The 17,500-nt window shown below is 45.2% G+C and overlaps 1 protein-coding gene across 1 annotated transcript in view; it reads left to right on the forward strand.

The window, feature by feature from the left end:
* The first annotated feature begins 6,873 nt into the window (after window positions 1-6,873).
* LOC121558219 (putative transcription factor Ovo-like 1) overlaps window positions 6,874-17,500 on the forward strand; it is a 31,949-nt gene continuing 21,322 nt past the window's right edge. The window contains exons 1-3 of the mRNA XM_045213785.1: window positions 6,874-7,451; window positions 11,910-12,166; window positions 12,357-12,515. Of these exons, the coding sequence (XP_045069720.1) occupies window positions 7,352-7,451; window positions 11,910-12,166; window positions 12,357-12,515 (516 nt within the window). The 5' untranslated portion in view covers window positions 6,874-7,351. The remainder of the gene's footprint in view (window positions 7,452-11,909; window positions 12,167-12,356; window positions 12,516-17,500) is intronic.

Genomic DNA, 17,500 nt, shown 5'->3' on the forward strand with positions numbered 1-17,500 from the left:
AAATTGGCTTTTTACCAAATTACCGTATGACAGACACGTATTCACCCTGCACACCCTAATTGACAAACAAACAAACCAAAACAAAGGCAAAGTCTTCTCATGCTTTGTTGATTTCAAAAAAGCTTTTGACTGAATTTGGCATGAGGGTCTGTTATAGAAATTGATGGAAAGTGGGGTTGGGGGAAAAACATACGACATTATAAAATCCATATACACAAACAACAAGTGTGCGGTTAAAATTGGCAAAACACACACACATTTCTTTCCACAGGGGCCGTGGGGTGAGACAGGGATGCAGTTTAAGCCCCACCCTCTTCAACATATATATCAACGAATTGGCTAGGGCACTAGAACAGTCTGCAGCACCCGGCCTCACCCTACTAGAATCTGAAGTCAAATATCTACTGTTTGCTGATGATCTGGTGCTTCTGTCACCAACCAAGGAGGGCCTACAGCAGCACCTAGATCTTCTGCACAGATTCTGTCAGACCTGGGCCCTGACAGTAAATCTCAGTAAGACAAAAATAATGGTGTTCCAAAAAAGGTCCAGTTGCCAGGACCACAAATACAAATTCCATCTAGACACCGTTGCCCTAGAGCACACACAAAACTATACATACCTCGGCCTAAACATCAGCACCACAGGTAACTTCCACAAATCTGTGAACGATCTGAGAGACAAGGCAAGAAGGGCATTCTATGCCATCAAAAGGAACATAAAATTTGACATACCAATTAGGATCTGGCTAAAAATACTTGAATAAGTTATAGAACCCATTGCCCTTTATGGTTGTGATGTCTGGGGTCCGCTCACCAACCAATAATTCACAAAATGGGACAAACACCAAATTGAGACTCTGCATGCAGAATTCTGCAAAAACATCCTCTGTGTACAACGTAAAACACCAAATAATGCATGCAGAGCAGAAATAGGCCAATACCCGCTAATTATCAAAATCCAGAAAAGAGACGTTAAATTCTATTACCACTTAAAAGGAAGCGATTCCCAAACCTTCCATAACAAAGCCATCACCTACAGAGAGATGAACCTGGAGAAGAGTCCCCTAAGTAAGCTGGTCCTGGGGCTCTGTTCACAAACACAAACAGACCCCACAGAGCCCCAGGACAACAACAACAACAACACAATTAGACCCAACCAAATCATGAGAAAACAAAAGAGAATTACTTGACAAATTGGAAAGAACAAACAAAAAAACAGAGCAAACTAGAATGCTATTTGGCCCTAAACAGAGAGTACACAGTGGCAGAATACCTGACCACTGTGACTGACCCAAACTTAAGGAAAGCTTTGACTATGTACAGACTCAGTGAGCATAGCCTTGCTATTGAGAAAGGCCGCCGTAGGCAGACCTGGCTCTCAAGAGAAGACAGGCTATGTGCACACTGCCCACAAAATGAGGTGGAAACTGAGCTGCACTTCCTAACCTCCTGCCAAATGTATGACCATATTAGAGACACATATTTCCCTCAGATTACAGAGATCCACAAAGAATTCGAAAACAAACCCAATTTTGATAAACTCCCTTATCTACTGGGTGAAAAACCACAGTGTGCCATCACAGCTGCAAGATTTGTGACCTGTTGCCACAAGAAAAGGGCAACCAGTGAAGAACAAACACCATTGTAAATACAACCCATATTTATGTTTATTTATTTTCCCATTTGTACTTTAACTATTTGCACATTGTTACAACACTGTATATATACATAATATGACATTTGAAATGTCTTTATTCTTTTGGAACTTCTGAGTGTAATGTTTACTGTTAATATTTATTGTTTATTTCACTTTTGTTTACTATCTACTTCACTTGCTTTGGCAATGTTAACATACGTTTCCCATGCCAATAAAGCTGTTAAATTGAAATTGAGAGAGAGAGAGTGGGAGAGAGAGTGGGAGAGAGAGAGAGAGAGAGTGGGGAGAGAGAGAGAGGAGAGAGAGAGAGAGAGAGAGAGAGAGAGAGAGAGAGAGAGAGAGAGAGAGAGAGAGATAATTAGCAGGCAGCTTGTCTTGGTTTTGAGGGCAGCGCGGGTCCTGTCTGTCCTGTTGCGTAACAATCACATTTTGGAACAGTGAGTGCATTCTGACATCACGCACATAAAAAAAACTCACGCTGGGGCGACTGTTAGAGATATTGGGAACTCATACATGAAAAGGTTAAAGACCGATATTAAAGACCCATATTCATCCCCATATTATAGACCCATATTACAGACCCATATTCAGACCATTTACTCAGTACTTTGTTGAAGTACCTTTGGCAACGATTACAGCCTCAAGTCGTCTTGGGTATGACGCTACAAGCTTGGCACACCTGTATTTGGTGAGTTTCTCCCATTCTTCTTTGCAGATCCTCTCAAGCTCTGTCAGGTTGAATGAGGAGCGTCGCTGCACAGCTATTTTCAGGTCTCTCCAGAGATGTTAGATTGGGTTCAAGTCCGGGCTCCGCTGGGCCACTTAAGGACATTCAGGGACTTGTCCCGAAGCCACTCCTGCGTTGTCTTGGCTGTGTGCTTAGGGTCGTTGTCCTGTTGGAAGGTGAACCTTCACCCAGTCTGAGGTCCTGAGCGCACTGGAGCAGGTTTTCATCAAGGATGTCTCTGTACTTTGCTCTGTTCATCTTTCCCTCGATCCTGACTAGTCTCCCAGTCCCTGCCGCTGAAAAACATCCCCACAGCATGATGCTGCCACCACCATGCTTCACCGTAGGGATGGTGCCAGGTTTCCTCCAGACGTGACGCTTGGCATTCAGGCCAAAGAGTTCAATCTTGGTTTCATCAAACCAGAAATTCTTGTTTCTCATGGTCTGAGAGTCCTTTAGGTGCCTTTTGGCAAACCCCAAGCGGGCTGTCATGTGCCTTTTACTGAGGAGTGGCTTCCGTCTGGCCACTCTACCATAAAGGCCTGATTGGGGGAGTGCTGCAGAGATGGTTGTCCTTCTGGAAGGTTCTCCCATTTCCACCGAGGAATTCTGGAGCTCTGTCAGAGTGACCATCGGGTTTTTGGTCACCTCCCTGACCAAGGCCCTTCTCCCCAGATTGCTCAGTTTGGCCGGGCAGCCAGCTCTAGGAAGAGTCTTCCATTTAAGAATGATGGAGGCCACTGTGTTCTTGGGGACCTTCAATGCTGCAGAAATTTTTTGGTACCCTTCCCCAGATCTGTGCTCCTGTTTCGGAGCTCTACAAACAATTCCTTCGACCTCATGGGTTGGTTTTTGCTCTGACATGCACTGTCAACTGTGGGACCTTTTATAGACAGGTGTGTGCCTTTTCCAAATCATGTCCAATCAATTGAATTTACCACAGGTGGACTCCAATCAAGTTGTAGAAACATCTCAAGGATGATCAATTGAAACAGGATGCACCTGAGTTCAATTTCGAGTCTCTTAGCAAAGGGTCTGAATACTTATGTAAATAAGGTATCTCCGGTTTTTTTTGTTTTAATACATTTGCGAAAATGTCTATAAACCTGTTTTTCGCTTCGTCATTATGGGGTATTGGGTGTAGATTGATGAGGAAAAAACTACACTGTAAATGTATTTGGCTAATAAAGGTGACTGATTCTAATTTATACACATACAGTATACAGTTGCAGGTAGTAATAATGTCCCGTATTATTGGCCAAACTATTTGTGCTCCATAGTCTCCTATAGCGATAGGTTGAATAAATATTAACAGTACATTTTAGTCATTTAGCAGACGCTCTTATCCAGAGCGACTTACAGTTAGTGAGTGCATACATAATTTTTTTAATTAAAATTTTTTTTAAATTCATACCGGCCCCCCATGGGAATCGAACCCACAACCCTGGCATTGCAAACGCCATGCCTGCCGGCCAAACCCTCCCCTACCTTGGACGACGCTGGGCCAATTGTGCGCCGCCCCATGTCTCCCGGTCGCGGCCGGCTGCGACAGAGCCTGGATTCGAACCAGGATCTCTAGTGGCACAGTTAGCACTCTCTCTCTGTCTCTGTCTCTGTCTCTGTCTCTGTCTCTCTCTCTCTCTCTCTCTCTCTCTCTCTCTCTCTCTCTCTCTCTCTCTCTCTCTCTCTCTCTCTCTCTCTCTCTCTCTCTCTCTCTCTCTCTCTCTCTCTCTCTCTCTCTCTCTCTCTCTCTCTCTCTCTCTCTCTCTCTCTCTCTCTCTCTCTCTCTCTCTCTCTCTCTCTCTCTCTCTCTCTCTCTCTCTCTCTCTCTCTCTCTCTCTCTCTCGCTCTCCTATTGCGATAGGTTGTCACAAACATGTACCACGGTAGATGGTTTTCTTTTTTTTTTTACTTTTTTTTTTACTGCCTGCACCTGTAAAGAATACGGTGAAGATTATTCCTGTAAATTAAAATAGATCAAGAGTTAAGATTAAAGATATGATAAACTGTCAGTCTTTACATTGCAAAGAAAAGCCTTGGCAGAGTTCCAGAAAACAAACAGGAGAAAGGAGGAGAGTAACAGGTACAGATGGAGAGATGGAAGGAGGAGAGAGAGAGGGGGATGAGGGAGAGAGAGGGGGATGAGGGAGAGAGAGGGGGATGAGGGAGAGAGAGGGGATGAGGGAGAGAGAGAGAGAGAGGGGATGAGGAGGGAGGGGGATGAGGAGAGAGAGGGGGATGAGGGAGAGAGGGGGATGAGGGAGAGAGAGGGGGATGAGGGAGGGAGAGGGGGATGAGGGAGAGAGAGGGGGATGAGGGAGAGAGAGGGGGATGAGGGAGCGAGAGGGGGATGAGGGAGGCAGAAGGAGGAGGGAGAGAGGGGGATGAGGGAGAGAGGGGGATGAGGGAGAGAGAGGGGGATGAGGGAGAGAGAGGGGATGAGGGAGAGAGAGGGGATGAGGGAGAGAGAGGGGGATGAGGGAGAGAGAGGGGGATGAGGGAGAGAGGGGGATGAGGGAGAGAGAGGGGGATGAGGGAGAGAGAGGGGGATGAGGGAGAGAGAGGGGGATGAGGGAGAGAGAGGGGGATGAGGGAGGCAGAAGGAGGAGGGAGAGAGAGGGGGAGAGGGAGAGAGGGGGATGAGGGAGAGAGGGGGATGAGGGAGAGAGAGGGGGATGAGGGAGAAGGGGGGGATGAGGGAGAGAAGGGGATGAGGGAGAGAGAGGGGGGATGAGGGAGAGAGGGGATGAGGGAGAGAGGGGGATGAGGGAGAGAGAGGGGATGAGGAGGAGAAGAGGAGGGGATGGGAGAGAGGGGATGAGGGAGGGAGGGGATGAGGGAGAGAGGGGGATGAGGGAGAGAGAGGGGGATGAGGGAGGCAGAAGGAGGAGGGTGGCTGTTCGGCCCCAACCACTCCGACAGCCCAGGCAGCATACCGTTCATTCTACATCTCCACACACCCTCTTTATTTTCCTCTCTTTCTCTCTCCTTCTCTCTCTTTCTCTCTCTCCTTCTCTATCTCCTCTTTCTTTCTCTCTCTCCTTCTCTCTCTCCTTCTCTCTCTTCCTCTCTCTCCTTCTCTCTCTTCCTCTCTCTCCTTCTCTCTCTTTCTCTCTCTCCTTCTCTCTCTCATTCTCTCTCTTCCTTTCTCCTTCTCTCTCTTCCTCTCTCTCCTCTCTCTTTCTCTCTCTCCTTTTCTTACTCTAATCTCTGCATCATCTCTCCGTCATCCTCTTCTTCATCTTATATCTCTCTCTATCCCTCCCCTCGTTATCCCCTCTTTATTCCTCCCTCGCTCTACCTCCCCCAATACTGAAACTATAGCTATTGTTTAATTATCAATGAAGAAATTACAAACATTACAGGCAATCTTTCCTTTTCATTCTTTAAACCGCCCCTTTCATGTTCTATTTTTCTCTCTCTCTTTCTCTCTCTCTCTCTTTCTTTCTCTCTCTCTCTCCAGATGCAGATTGCAGAGCTGAACCACAGTCAAGTTTTTTGACAGCTACTCCAACGGCTGTAGAGCTTTACGAAAGGTCATCAAGGAGGGTGTGAATGGGGAATTGGTTTCAGGTGTTGAAGGGGTAGAGGTGTCTTGTAGGGGCTTGTGTGGTCAGGGGTGTGGATAGAGTGGTAGAGGGTGACCTGGGGGGGAACAATCAGAGAGACAAGGGGATAATGGTTAACAACGGGGGTCTGTAAACACACAGTAGGGGGGAGGGCAGGGCAACACACACATTTGAGGGTGATTAATGGTCTTTACTATATACCTGACAGAGATTCCAGAGATCTTTCCAACATGCAGGCCTATAATCTTGTTCTCCTGAGGCTAAGGTTTAGCATACATGTATTATAATAATCAAATGATATGGGAGTTTCCTTTGTAGGTTCAAGGCTCACTATTTATGTTGGTAAGAGAATGTCAATGTACTGTTGCATTTTACATTACATTTTAGTCATTTAGCAGGCGCTCTTATCCAGAGCTACGTACAGTTAGTGAGCGCATACATTTTTCATACTGGCCCCCCCGTGGGAAACGAACCCACGAACCTGTCGTTGCTAGCGCCGTGCTCTACCAACTGAGCTACACGGGACTACGTGGCCTTCTGTGCTTGAGGTGTATGTGAGAGAGACACACACAGGAATAAAATAACAGCTAATAGCCTACTGCCTCCCATATAGGTGTTACCCGTGCATCACTACGACAAAACTCTTTCCCCCTTTCCCCCCTTAACCAACTCGTTCTCTCCTGTCATGAACTCTTTCTCTGCTGTCATTCTCTATCGTTCTCTAACCTACCCTTTTCCAACATATTTTCTACCCCTTCTTCTCCTTCCCACCGCAGAGCTGAATGGAGAAAGAGGGAGGGAGTAAGAAAAGAAGAAACCGGTCGAACGGGTACTAGCCTAACCCGGGTTTGGTTTGTCACCGTTATTTCTGGGGCGCATGCGCGCTGGTACCTGTGCTTCCTGAATAAAGGAAAGGAGTATCCTACCTGTGTTGTGCTTGGACCCAACCTCTGTCTGAATTCGCCGTGTTGTGTGGCGCTGAATCGGAATATCGGCCGTCTACCTGACAACTCCCGTTACTTTAAAGTCGAGGATAGAACGTAACTACTTTAAGTCGAGGATAGAATGTAACCTGAAAGTACGGGCACACCTGAACAAGCTAACTCACCTGTAGCGACGCTAATGCTGTTTTTGTGGAGTGTGTGGGCTTGGGGAGAAAAAAACGGGATAGAAGACTGAAACTGCGGAGCTGCAGAGTTTGTTGTAGAGGTGGAGAAGAGAAAGGAGGAAGGACTGCGCGAAGAAAGAGAAGGGAACAATCCTTCCCGGTTTTTTTTATTTTTATATTTCTCGAGGAGAAGGTATATTTTGAAGGACTTTTTTTCACCAGTTTACCTGGAGCGTATTGATTCTACAGAAACTTTACCGAAGAGGACAGTTGAACGGTAAAAAAGGAGCATGCCGCGAGCCTTCCTGGTAAAGAAGGCGAGACACTCGCCCTATAAGCGGAACTGGAGCGAGCTGCCAGACCACGAGCGCGGGGACGTATATATACCAGGTGAGCGAGCTCCAGGATGTTGTTCCGTTAATGAACCATTTTGTTTCGGTGGAGCACGAGCAGCAGCACATAATCAAATAACGGGAAATCAGCGTTCCATTACACTATTAATTAATTGTTAGGCTGTAATTAATGATGCATTGTAACGGTTTAACAAAAACTCACAATCATATACCCTGTTACAATTATTTATCCAAAAGAGTAGACTACATTTTGTAACAGTAGGCTATCGGGTTGGAATGTTTTGGCAACCTTTTTACAATGTCATTGTAGGCCATATTCCAGGATAAATCATAGGCTAAGAGAACATTTAACAAACTTTGTTTGTGGTATTATTGAACTTTTTCTGTCTAAGGGTAGGCTAACGTGTTTCAGTGTTGACACATTACCTTGCAGCGGACAAGGCCCAACTACAGCGTGTCATTGTTCCCCTGTGAGCCACAAAGATAACCAGGACACCGTTACAACTCCTGCTGTCCGACCTTCAGACCCGAGTAGTTTCCTTGTAGGAGAGAGTGGGCGTGAAACCGGTTGCAACATTGCCCCGGTCTACATCACCCATACGGCCTGTCATATCTTGACTGTGCCTTGGTTGGCCTATAGGCAGCCTAGACCGCTTCATGAAACAAGTGGATCTTTGATTTGCAATAATAGATTACAGACGTAGTCCTTCTGTGTAGAGTAGGCTAGAACAGATAGGCATGTAACTGTTTGCCGTGCAGACTAAAATGCGTTATATTTATTTGGTCATAGTCTGCACGGTAGCCAAATACCTGCCACTGTTTTGGAGGAAGGTTTAACCTCAAATTCAGCCTTTGATGCTGTTTTGTGACAAACAAGCCGCGTCGATTGCATCTCCTCCATGCAAATCCAACGTACTTTTTTCATTGTCTTCTTCTTTTTAACTATATGTCTCTCTTTCGCGATCCTGAGAACAATCGCCATTGTGCCGGTGGGGTGTTTTATTGTTAGGGGCTGTGGTATCAGATAACTGAACCTAACGGACAACCCCGCTACTCGCTGCCCCTACCTCCCCTTACCCGTGTGTTTGTGTGTGAGACCCCCTTCCCCCACCACCGTTAACTTTTAATCATTACCCTTTTACATCCTCTAAAGTCTCTGGTAGTGAAACCGACCGTTAGATTAGCACCCGAACAGGAGATCTAATTCACTTCCTGAACTAATATATTTTAAAGACAATTAAAAAACGGTTTGAATAACAAACAAACCAAACCTCTCAGTATGGTTAATGGGGTAGGCTGTAAGTTCTGTTTTTTCTTCTTTTTCTGATGTGCATTATTTGATTAGTATAATACGTTTTTATGAAACCAATTTGAAAACCACGGCTATTTATCTCCAAAAGATTTTAACGTTAGGTTATTGCGTGAAGTGTGCCAAAGCACCAGCAGTGGTACAGGTGAAAACGCTGTTAGCCTGCCCCGCCGGCTCGACCTTTCACTCCGACTACAGCTGTGATCATTGTCCAAACAATGCTTCCATGGCGTTTATCACCGGGGTTAGGGGAAGTTACACATTTCTCTCCATAATTCTGAGCAAGATAATTAGATAAGTGTAGAGTAGACAAGCTATGAAACGTATTTGCTTAGTAGCTATTGTATTTTTTTTTTTTTTGCTTTGTAGCTTCAATTAATAAAATAGCACAGGAGATATTTTTTTTCCAAGTTGAGAGAAACAAAAAAAAACTGTGTGTAACAGTGCCTGTGCAAACTTGGGTAGGATAATTATTCCTTGAACGGGGTGTGTGTGTGCGCGCCTCCGCGGGCTGGTTAATGTTTAGCCTAGTAGATGCTGGGTGAAGTAACGGACTAGAGGTTGGCTAGTGCCTTCGTCTCCCTACACACGGTCATACACCCTTAGCAAACACAACACACTACGGGCGGATCTGTTGTTGACTCGCCTTGTCTCTCTGCAGGCGAGATTACAAACTCTATTTTAGCCCATATCATTTTATATTAGGTCTACAGAAGGCCTGAACGATGTTCGATACTTTTCGTTAAACCATTCGTTTCAGGCTGTTGGAGAGCATAAATTCGTTTTTCAAAGACGAGTCTGAACCAAGGTTTCGAATATCATTAGTATAATATCTGGTTCTGTGGACCGTCGTTGTCATTTTGGAGACACGCGCGGCGCCGGTGTAGATGGGAGGGGTGAGCAAACAGCTCGAGCTTAACTCACCAACATGTCTAATCGGGTGTGTGTCATCATTTTAAAGTGAAATATGGCTTCAGTTGAGCCATTACGTTAAACGCTACTTCAGCCTATTCCAGTATGACGACCGGGAATGATACCGTTATGACCCACACAAAACAACGGCTCTCGCTCTCATAAATGTGCATGCTGATTTGCGAGTTATCCCGTTGTCTCGTGTCCTGTTATAGAATCAACAGATTCATTGTGTGCCCTACTGACATTACAGAACAAACACACACACACACACCTCAACAATTACTGGCTCTAGGTGTTTGTAATGTAGTCAAATGGGACCGTCAATGATCACATATCATCATTAGGAACTAAGGATGTGCATCATTACCATGCGATACATTTTAGTTTGTTACAGGTTTATTTTTTTTGCCATTTATGTTTTGAGGTTGGACTTTTTTAGCACGTTAGCTCGGAGGGCGCACGGATTGGTGTCACCACGTTAGTCAGCATGTGTTACACCTGTGCTGGTTGGTCCATCTCGTTAGTGGAAAGGCGTTTCACCTGTGCTGGTCCAGGTGATATTTTAGAGTGGCTGGCCCAGTGCTCCAGTTGTCCTGGGAGATGCGGAGGGTTAATGTCAGGGGTGTAAAATACTTAAGTAAAAACACTTTAAAGTACTACTTAAATCGTTATTTATTTTTTAGCGTCTGTACTTTACTATTTCTATTTTGTACAACTTCTACTTCACTACATTCCTAAAGAAAATAATGTACCTTTTTACTTTTGATACTTAAGTATATTTAAAACCAAATACTTTTACTCAAGTAGTATCTTACCGGGTGAGTTTCACTTGAGTCATTTATATTAAGGTATATTTTACTGAAGTATGACAATTGGGTACTTTGGTTGGCGCTCCCCATTTTCGATTTCTAGACAAACAATTCTTTATCTGATCGTCCCTGGTTTCATTTTGCTCCACTGTGTGTTTTGCTTCCCGTCTTTTCAGTTAGTTTTTTCTTGTTTTCTTCTTCAGGGTAAATGTAGTGGGTCTCATGGTGGGTAACAATTACCTAGCAAATTACATAGGTTGTCACTCAACTAATAAAGCCTAATATCAATTAAGCCATTTTAGCGTTTGAACGCTGAAGGTGCCAAGATCAGGAACAGGCCGTGTACCTCGCGTTGGTCAGCATGCGAAGCTGGGCTCAGTGCGCGGTTTGACTGAAGGTGCCAAGATCAGGAACAGGCCGTGTACCTCGCGTTGGTCAGCGTGCGAAGCTGGGCTCAGTGCGCGGTTTGGCTGAAGGTGCCAAGATCAGGAACAGGCCGTGTACCTCGCGTTGGTCAGCGTGCGAAGCTGGGCTCAGTGCGCGGTTTGGCTGAAGGTGCCAAGATCAGGAACAGGCCGTGTACCTCGCGTTGGTCAGCGTGCGAAGCTGGGCTCAGTGCGCGGTTTGGCTGAAGGTGCCAAGATCAGGAACAGGCCGTGTACCTCGCGTTGGTCAGCGTGCGAAGCTGGGCTCAGTGCGCGGTTTGGCTGAAGGTGCCAAGATCAGGAACAGGCCGTGTACCTCGCGTTGGTCAGCGTGCGAAGCTGGGCTCAGTGCGCGGTTTGGCTGAAGGTGCCAAGATCAGGAACAGGCCGTGTACCTCGCGTTGGTCAGCGTGCGAAGCTGGGCTCAGTGCGCGGCTTGACTAGGCTGCTGATATTGCCTGGGGTTGTTCGGCATGCAAAAATGACTTCTAGATCAATGACTGTCAACACAGTTACATGCAGTTAATCAGTTGTGACAAAAGATTATAGGTATTTTCAGAAGGGAGAAATATTGTAATATAAGCAATAATATATATATATATATATAAACCGGCGATTCGTAATGTTTGAATCGATTTTCTGACCGATGCATGCTATTTGGATCAGTTTTGGGTCCAAGGACCGAGGCACTTGTATCTTAAGCATTTGAATCGGGGACCGATGTGTATCGGTGAATCGTTACGTCCCTATTAGTATGTAACCGGTTGAATAGGATAGTTACCCTTCGCTACAACCACACAACAGAGCAGTGAGGCACACACACCCCATATATACAGTGTGTGTGTGTGTTTTTAAGGAGCGTTTAGTAGCAGCCTGTGTCTCTGGACTGGCAGGTCAGACTGGTCCAACGGTAACTAGACTGTGTGTGTGACATGGCCCTCTCTGTCACCCTTTAAACACAATTAGACACCACCCACGCACACACACACACACCTATCTTGAACTTGCACAAAACATTTTTCTCTCTGTCCTTCTAGTGTCTGTCTTCCCCCTGCCCTTGCTGGAGGAAACGGAAGCCAGTCCAGCAGAGACCGCCCCCTGTCTCTCCACAACAACGCACTGCCAATACGCCAAAAACACACACTCCCTCCTGCATGATGTGCACAGCGTGATGACCCCTATAGCGGAGCTGCCCTCGTGCACAGTGCTGGGTCGACCCCAGAGGTTAGAGGTCACAGGGTTAGAGCTGAAGAGGAGGGCACAGAGCAGCACTTACGTCCGCTCCAAAATCAAGGTGAGTTACTGAGGCATTTTTTTATTTTATTTTATTGATATAATCGTGTTTGGTGTTCTGAGCCATAAGACTCCTGAACAGCTAATCAAATGGCTACCCAGACTATTTGTATTGAATATAAGACCCCCAATTATTGCATGTGACCAACTCCCCCTCTCTGTCTCTCTCTTTATCCCTGTCTCTTCTATAGGTGACTACAGGTGAGCTACCCAGTGAGATTCCGATTCCTCCCCAGCCTTCCGTCCCCGAAAACACCACCACACCTGTTTCCTTGACGACGTCCCCTACTGCCCTGGTCTCCACAGTAACGAGGTCAGGGACAAGTTCACAGGCGTCGTTCGTGTGCCAGGTATGTCACAAGACCCTCCTCTCCCTTCTAACCCATTCTCTCCATCCTTCTCTTCATATTTAACACGTTCTCTCCATCCCTGTCTCAATTCCTCTCGTCCTTTAACCCATTCTCTCCATCCCTGTCTCAATTCCTCTCGTCCTTTAACCCATCCTCTCCATCCCTGTCTCAATGCCTCTCTTCCTTTAACCCATTCTCTCCATCGTTCTATCAGCTATGCCAGAAGAGCTTTCACCCTCTCTCTCCACTCCCTCCATCTCTAACCCATCTCTCCCTCCATGTCTTCCTCTCTAATCCATCTCTCTCTCTCTCTCTCTCCCTCCATGTCTTCCTCTCTAACCATCTCTCTCTCTCTCTCTCCCTCCATGTCTTCCTCTCTAACCCAGCTCTCTCTCTCTCTCTCTCTCTCCCTCCATGTTTTCCTCTTTAACCCATCTCTCTCTCTCTCTCCCTCCATGTCTTCCTCTCTAATCCATCTCTCTCTCTCTCTCTAACCCATCTCTCTCTCTCTCTCCCTCCATGTCTTCCTCTCTAATCCATCTCTCTCTCTCTCTCTCTCTCTCTCTCTCTCTCTCCCTCTCCTCCATGTCTTCCTCTCTAACCCATCTCTCTCTCTCTCTCTCCCTCCATGTCTTCCTCTCTAACCCATCTCTCTCTTCTCCCTCCATGTCTCCCTTTCTAACCCATCTCTCTCTCTCTCTCTCTCTCTCTCTCTCTCTCTCTCCTCTCCCTCCATGTCTTCCTCTCTAACCCATCTCTCTCTCTCTCTCCTCTCCCTCCATATCTTCCTCTCTAACCCATCTCTCTCTCCCTCCATGTCTTCCTCTCTAACCCATCTCTCTCTCTCTCCCTCCATGTCTTCCTCTCTAACCCATCTCTCTCTTCTCCCTCCATGTCTCCCTTTCTAACCCATCTCTCTCTCTCTCTCTCTCTCTCTCTCTCTCTCTCTCTCTCTCTCTCTCTCTCTCTCTCTCTCTCTCTCTCTCTCTCTCTCTCTCTCTCTCTCTCTCTCTCTCTCTCTCTCTCTCTCTCTCTCTCTCTCTCTCTCTCTCTCTCTCTCTCTCTCTCTCTCTCTCTCTCTCTCTCTCTCTCTCTCTCTCTCTCTCTCTCTCTCTCTCTCTCTCTCTCTCTCTCTCTCTCTCTCTCTCTCTCTCTCTCTCTCTCTCTCTCTCTCTCTCTCTCTCTCTCTCTCTCTCTCTCTCTCTCTCTCTCTCTCTCTCTCTCTCTCTCTCTCTCTCTCTCTCTCTCTCTCTCTCTCTCTCTCTCTCTCTCTCTCTCTCTCTCTCTCTCTCTCTCTCTCTCTCTCTCTCTCTCTCTCTCTCTCTCTCTCTCTCTCTCTCTCTCTCTCTCTCTCTCTCACTCTCTCTCTCTCTCTCTCTCTCTCTCTCCTCTCCCTCCATGTGTTCTTCTCTAACCCATCTCTCTCTCTCTCTCTCAATTAAATTTCAATTTAAGGGCTTTATTGGCATGGGAAACGTGTGTTAACATTGCCAAAGCAAGTGAAGTAGATAGTAAACAAAAGTGAAATAAACAATAAATATTAACCGTAAACATTACACTCAGAAGTTTCAAAAGAATAAAGACATTTCAAATGTCATATTATGTATATATACAGTGTTGTAACAATGTGCAAATAGTTAAAGTACAAATGGGAAAATAAATAAACATAAATATGGGTTGTATTTACAATGGTGTTTGTTCTTCACTGGTTGCCCTTTTCTTGTGGCAACAGGTCACAAATCTTGCAGCTGTGATGGCACACTGTGGTTTTTCACCCAGTAGATAAGGGAGTTTATCAAAATTGGGTTTGTTTTCGAATTCTTTGTGGATCGCTGTAATCTGAGGGAAATATGTGTCTCTAATATGGTCATACATTTGGCAGGAGGTTAGGAAGTGCAGCTCAGTTTCCACCTCATTTTGTGGGCAGTGTGCACATAGCCTGTCTTCTCTTGAGAGCCAGGTCTGCCCTACGGCGGCCTTTCTCAATAGCAAGGCTATGCTCACTGAGTCTGTACATAGTCAAAGCTTTCCTTAAGTTTGGGTCAGTCACAGTGGTCAGGTATTCTGCCACTGTGTACTCTCTGTTTAGGGCCAAATAGCATTCTAGTTTGCTCTGTTTTTTTGTTTGTTCTTTCCAATGTGTCAAGTAATTCTCTTTTTGTTTTCTCATGATTTGGTTGGGTCTAATTGTGTTGTTGTTGTTGTTGTTGTTGTCCTGGGGCTGTGTGGGGTCTGTTTGTGAACAGAGCCCCAGGACAAGCTTACTTAGGGGACTCTTCTCCAAGTTCATCTCTCTGTAGGTGATGGCTTTGTTATGGAAGGTTTGGGAATCGCTTCCTTTTAAGTGGTAATAGAATTTAACGGCTCTTTTCTGGATTTTGATAATTAGCGGGTATTGGCCTAATTCTGCTCTGCATGCATTATTTGGTGTTTTACGTTGTACACGGAGGATGATTTTGCAGAATTCTGCATGCAGAGTCTCAATTTGGTGTTTGTCCCATTTTGTGAATTCTTGGTTGGTGAGCGGACCCCAGACCTCAGAACCATAAAGGGCAATGGGTTCTATAACTGATTCAAGTATTTTTAGCCAGATCCTAATTGGTATGTCAAATTTTATGTTCCTTTTGATGGCATAGAAGGCCCTTCTTGCCTTGTCTCTCAGATCGTTCACAGCTTTGTGGAAGTTACCTGTGGCGCTGATGTTTAGGCCGAGGTATGTATAGTTTTTTGTGTGCTCTAGGGCAACGGTGTCTAGATGGAATTTGTATTTGTGGTCCTTTCAACTGGACCTTTTTTGGAACACCATTATTTTTGTCTTACTGAGATTTACTGTCAGGGCCCAGGTCTGACAGAATCTGTGCAGAAGATCTAGGTGCTGCTGTAGGCCCTCCTTGGTTGGTGACAGAAGCACCAGATCGTCAGCAAACAGAAGACATTTGACTTCAGATTCTAGTAGGGTGAGGCCGGGTGCTGCAGACTGTTCTAGTGCCCTCGCCAATTCGTTGATATATATGTTGAAGAGGGTGGGGCTTAAACTGCATCCCTGTCTCACCCCACGGCCCTGTGGAAAGAAATGTATGTTTTTGCCAATTTTAACCGCACACTTGTTGTTTGTGTACATGGATTTTATAATGTCATATGTTTTTCCCCCAACCCCACTTTCCATCAATTTGTATAGCAGACCCTCATGCCAAATTGAGTCAAAAGCTTTTGAAATCAACAAAGCATGAGAAGACTTTGCCTTTGTTTTGGTTTGTTTGTTTGTCAATTAGGGTGTGCAGGGTGAATACGTGGTCTGTCGTACGGTAATTTGGTAAAAAGCCAATTTGACATTTGCTCAGTACATTGTTTTCACTGAGGAAATGAACTAGTCTGCTGTTAATGATAATGCAGAGGATTTTCCCAAGGTTGCTGTTGACGCATATCCCACGATAGTTATTGGGGTCAAATTTGTCTCCACTTTTGTGGATTGGGGTGATCAGTCCTTGGTTCCAGATATTGGGGAAGATGCCAGAGCTAAGGATGATGTTAAAGAGTTTAAGTATAGCTAATTGAAATTTGTGGTCTGTATATTTTATCATTTCATTGAGGATACCATCAACACCACAGGACTTTTTGGGTTGGAGGGTTTGTATTTTGTCCTGTAGTTCATTCAATGTAATTGGAGAATCCAGTGGGTTCTGGTAGTCTTTAATAGTTGATTCTAAGATTTGCATTTGATCATGTATATTTTTCTGCTGTTTGTTCTCTGTTATAGGGCCAAAAAGATTGGAGAAGTGGTTTACCCATACATCTCCGTTTTGGATAGATAGCTCTTCGTGTTGTTGTTTGTATAGTGTTTTCCAATTTTCCCAGAAGTGGTTAGAGTCTATGGATTCTTCAATTACATTGAGCTGATTTCTGACATGCTGTTCCTTCTTTTTCCGTAGTGTATTTCTGTATTGTTTTAGTGATTCACCATAGTGAAGGCGTAGGCTCAGGTTTTCTGGGTCTCTATGTTTTTGGTTGGATAGGTTTCTCAATTTCTTTCTTAGGTTTTTGCATTCTTCATCAAACCATTTATCACTGTTATTACTTTTCTTTGGTTTTCTGTTAGAGATTTTTAGATTTGATAGGGAAGCTGAGAGGTCAAATATACTGTTTAGGTTTTCTACTGCCAAGTTTACACCTTCACTATTACAGTGGAACGTTTTGTCCAGGAAGTTGTCTAGAATGGATTGAATTTGTTGTTTCCTAATTGTTTTTTGGTAGGTTTCAACACTACTTTCCTTCCATCTATAGCATTTCTTAATATTATTCAGTTCCTTTGGCTTTGATGCCTCATGATTGAGTATTGCTCTGTTCAAGTAGACTGTGATTTTGCTGTGGTCTGATAGGGGTGTCAGTGGGCTGACTGTGAACGCTCTGAGAGACTCTGTTGAGGTCAGTGATAAAGTAGTCTACAGTACTACTGCCAAGAGATGAGCTATAGGTGTACCTACCATAGGAGTCCCCTCGAAGCCTACCATTGACTATGTACATACCCAGTGTGCGACAGAGCTGCAGGAGTCGTGACCCATTTTTGTTGGTTATGTTGTCGTAGTTGTGCCTAGGGGGGCATATGGGGGAGGGAATGCTGTCACCTCCAGGTAGGTGTTTGTCCCCCTGTGTGCTGAGGGTGTCAGGTTCTTGTCCAGTTCTGGCATTTAGGTCGCCACAGACTAGTACATGTCCCTGGGTCTGGAAATGATTGATTTCCCCCCTCCAGGATGGAGAAACTGTCTTCATTAAAGTATGGGGATTCTATTGGGGGGATATAGGTAGCACACAGGAGGACATTTTTCTCAGTTGAGATAATTTCCTTTTGAATTTCTAACCAAATGTAAAATGTTCCTGTTTTGATTAATTTAATAGAGTGAGTTAGGTCTGCTCTATACCAAATTAGCATACCCCTGAGTCCCTTCCCTGTTTCACACCTGGTAGTTTGGTGGATGGGACTACCAGCT

The sequence above is a fragment of the Coregonus clupeaformis genome, unplaced genomic scaffold (assembly GCF_020615455.1).
Source record: "Coregonus clupeaformis isolate EN_2021a unplaced genomic scaffold, ASM2061545v1 scaf0153, whole genome shotgun sequence".
Taxonomy (NCBI): domain Eukaryota; kingdom Metazoa; phylum Chordata; class Actinopteri; order Salmoniformes; family Salmonidae; genus Coregonus; species Coregonus clupeaformis.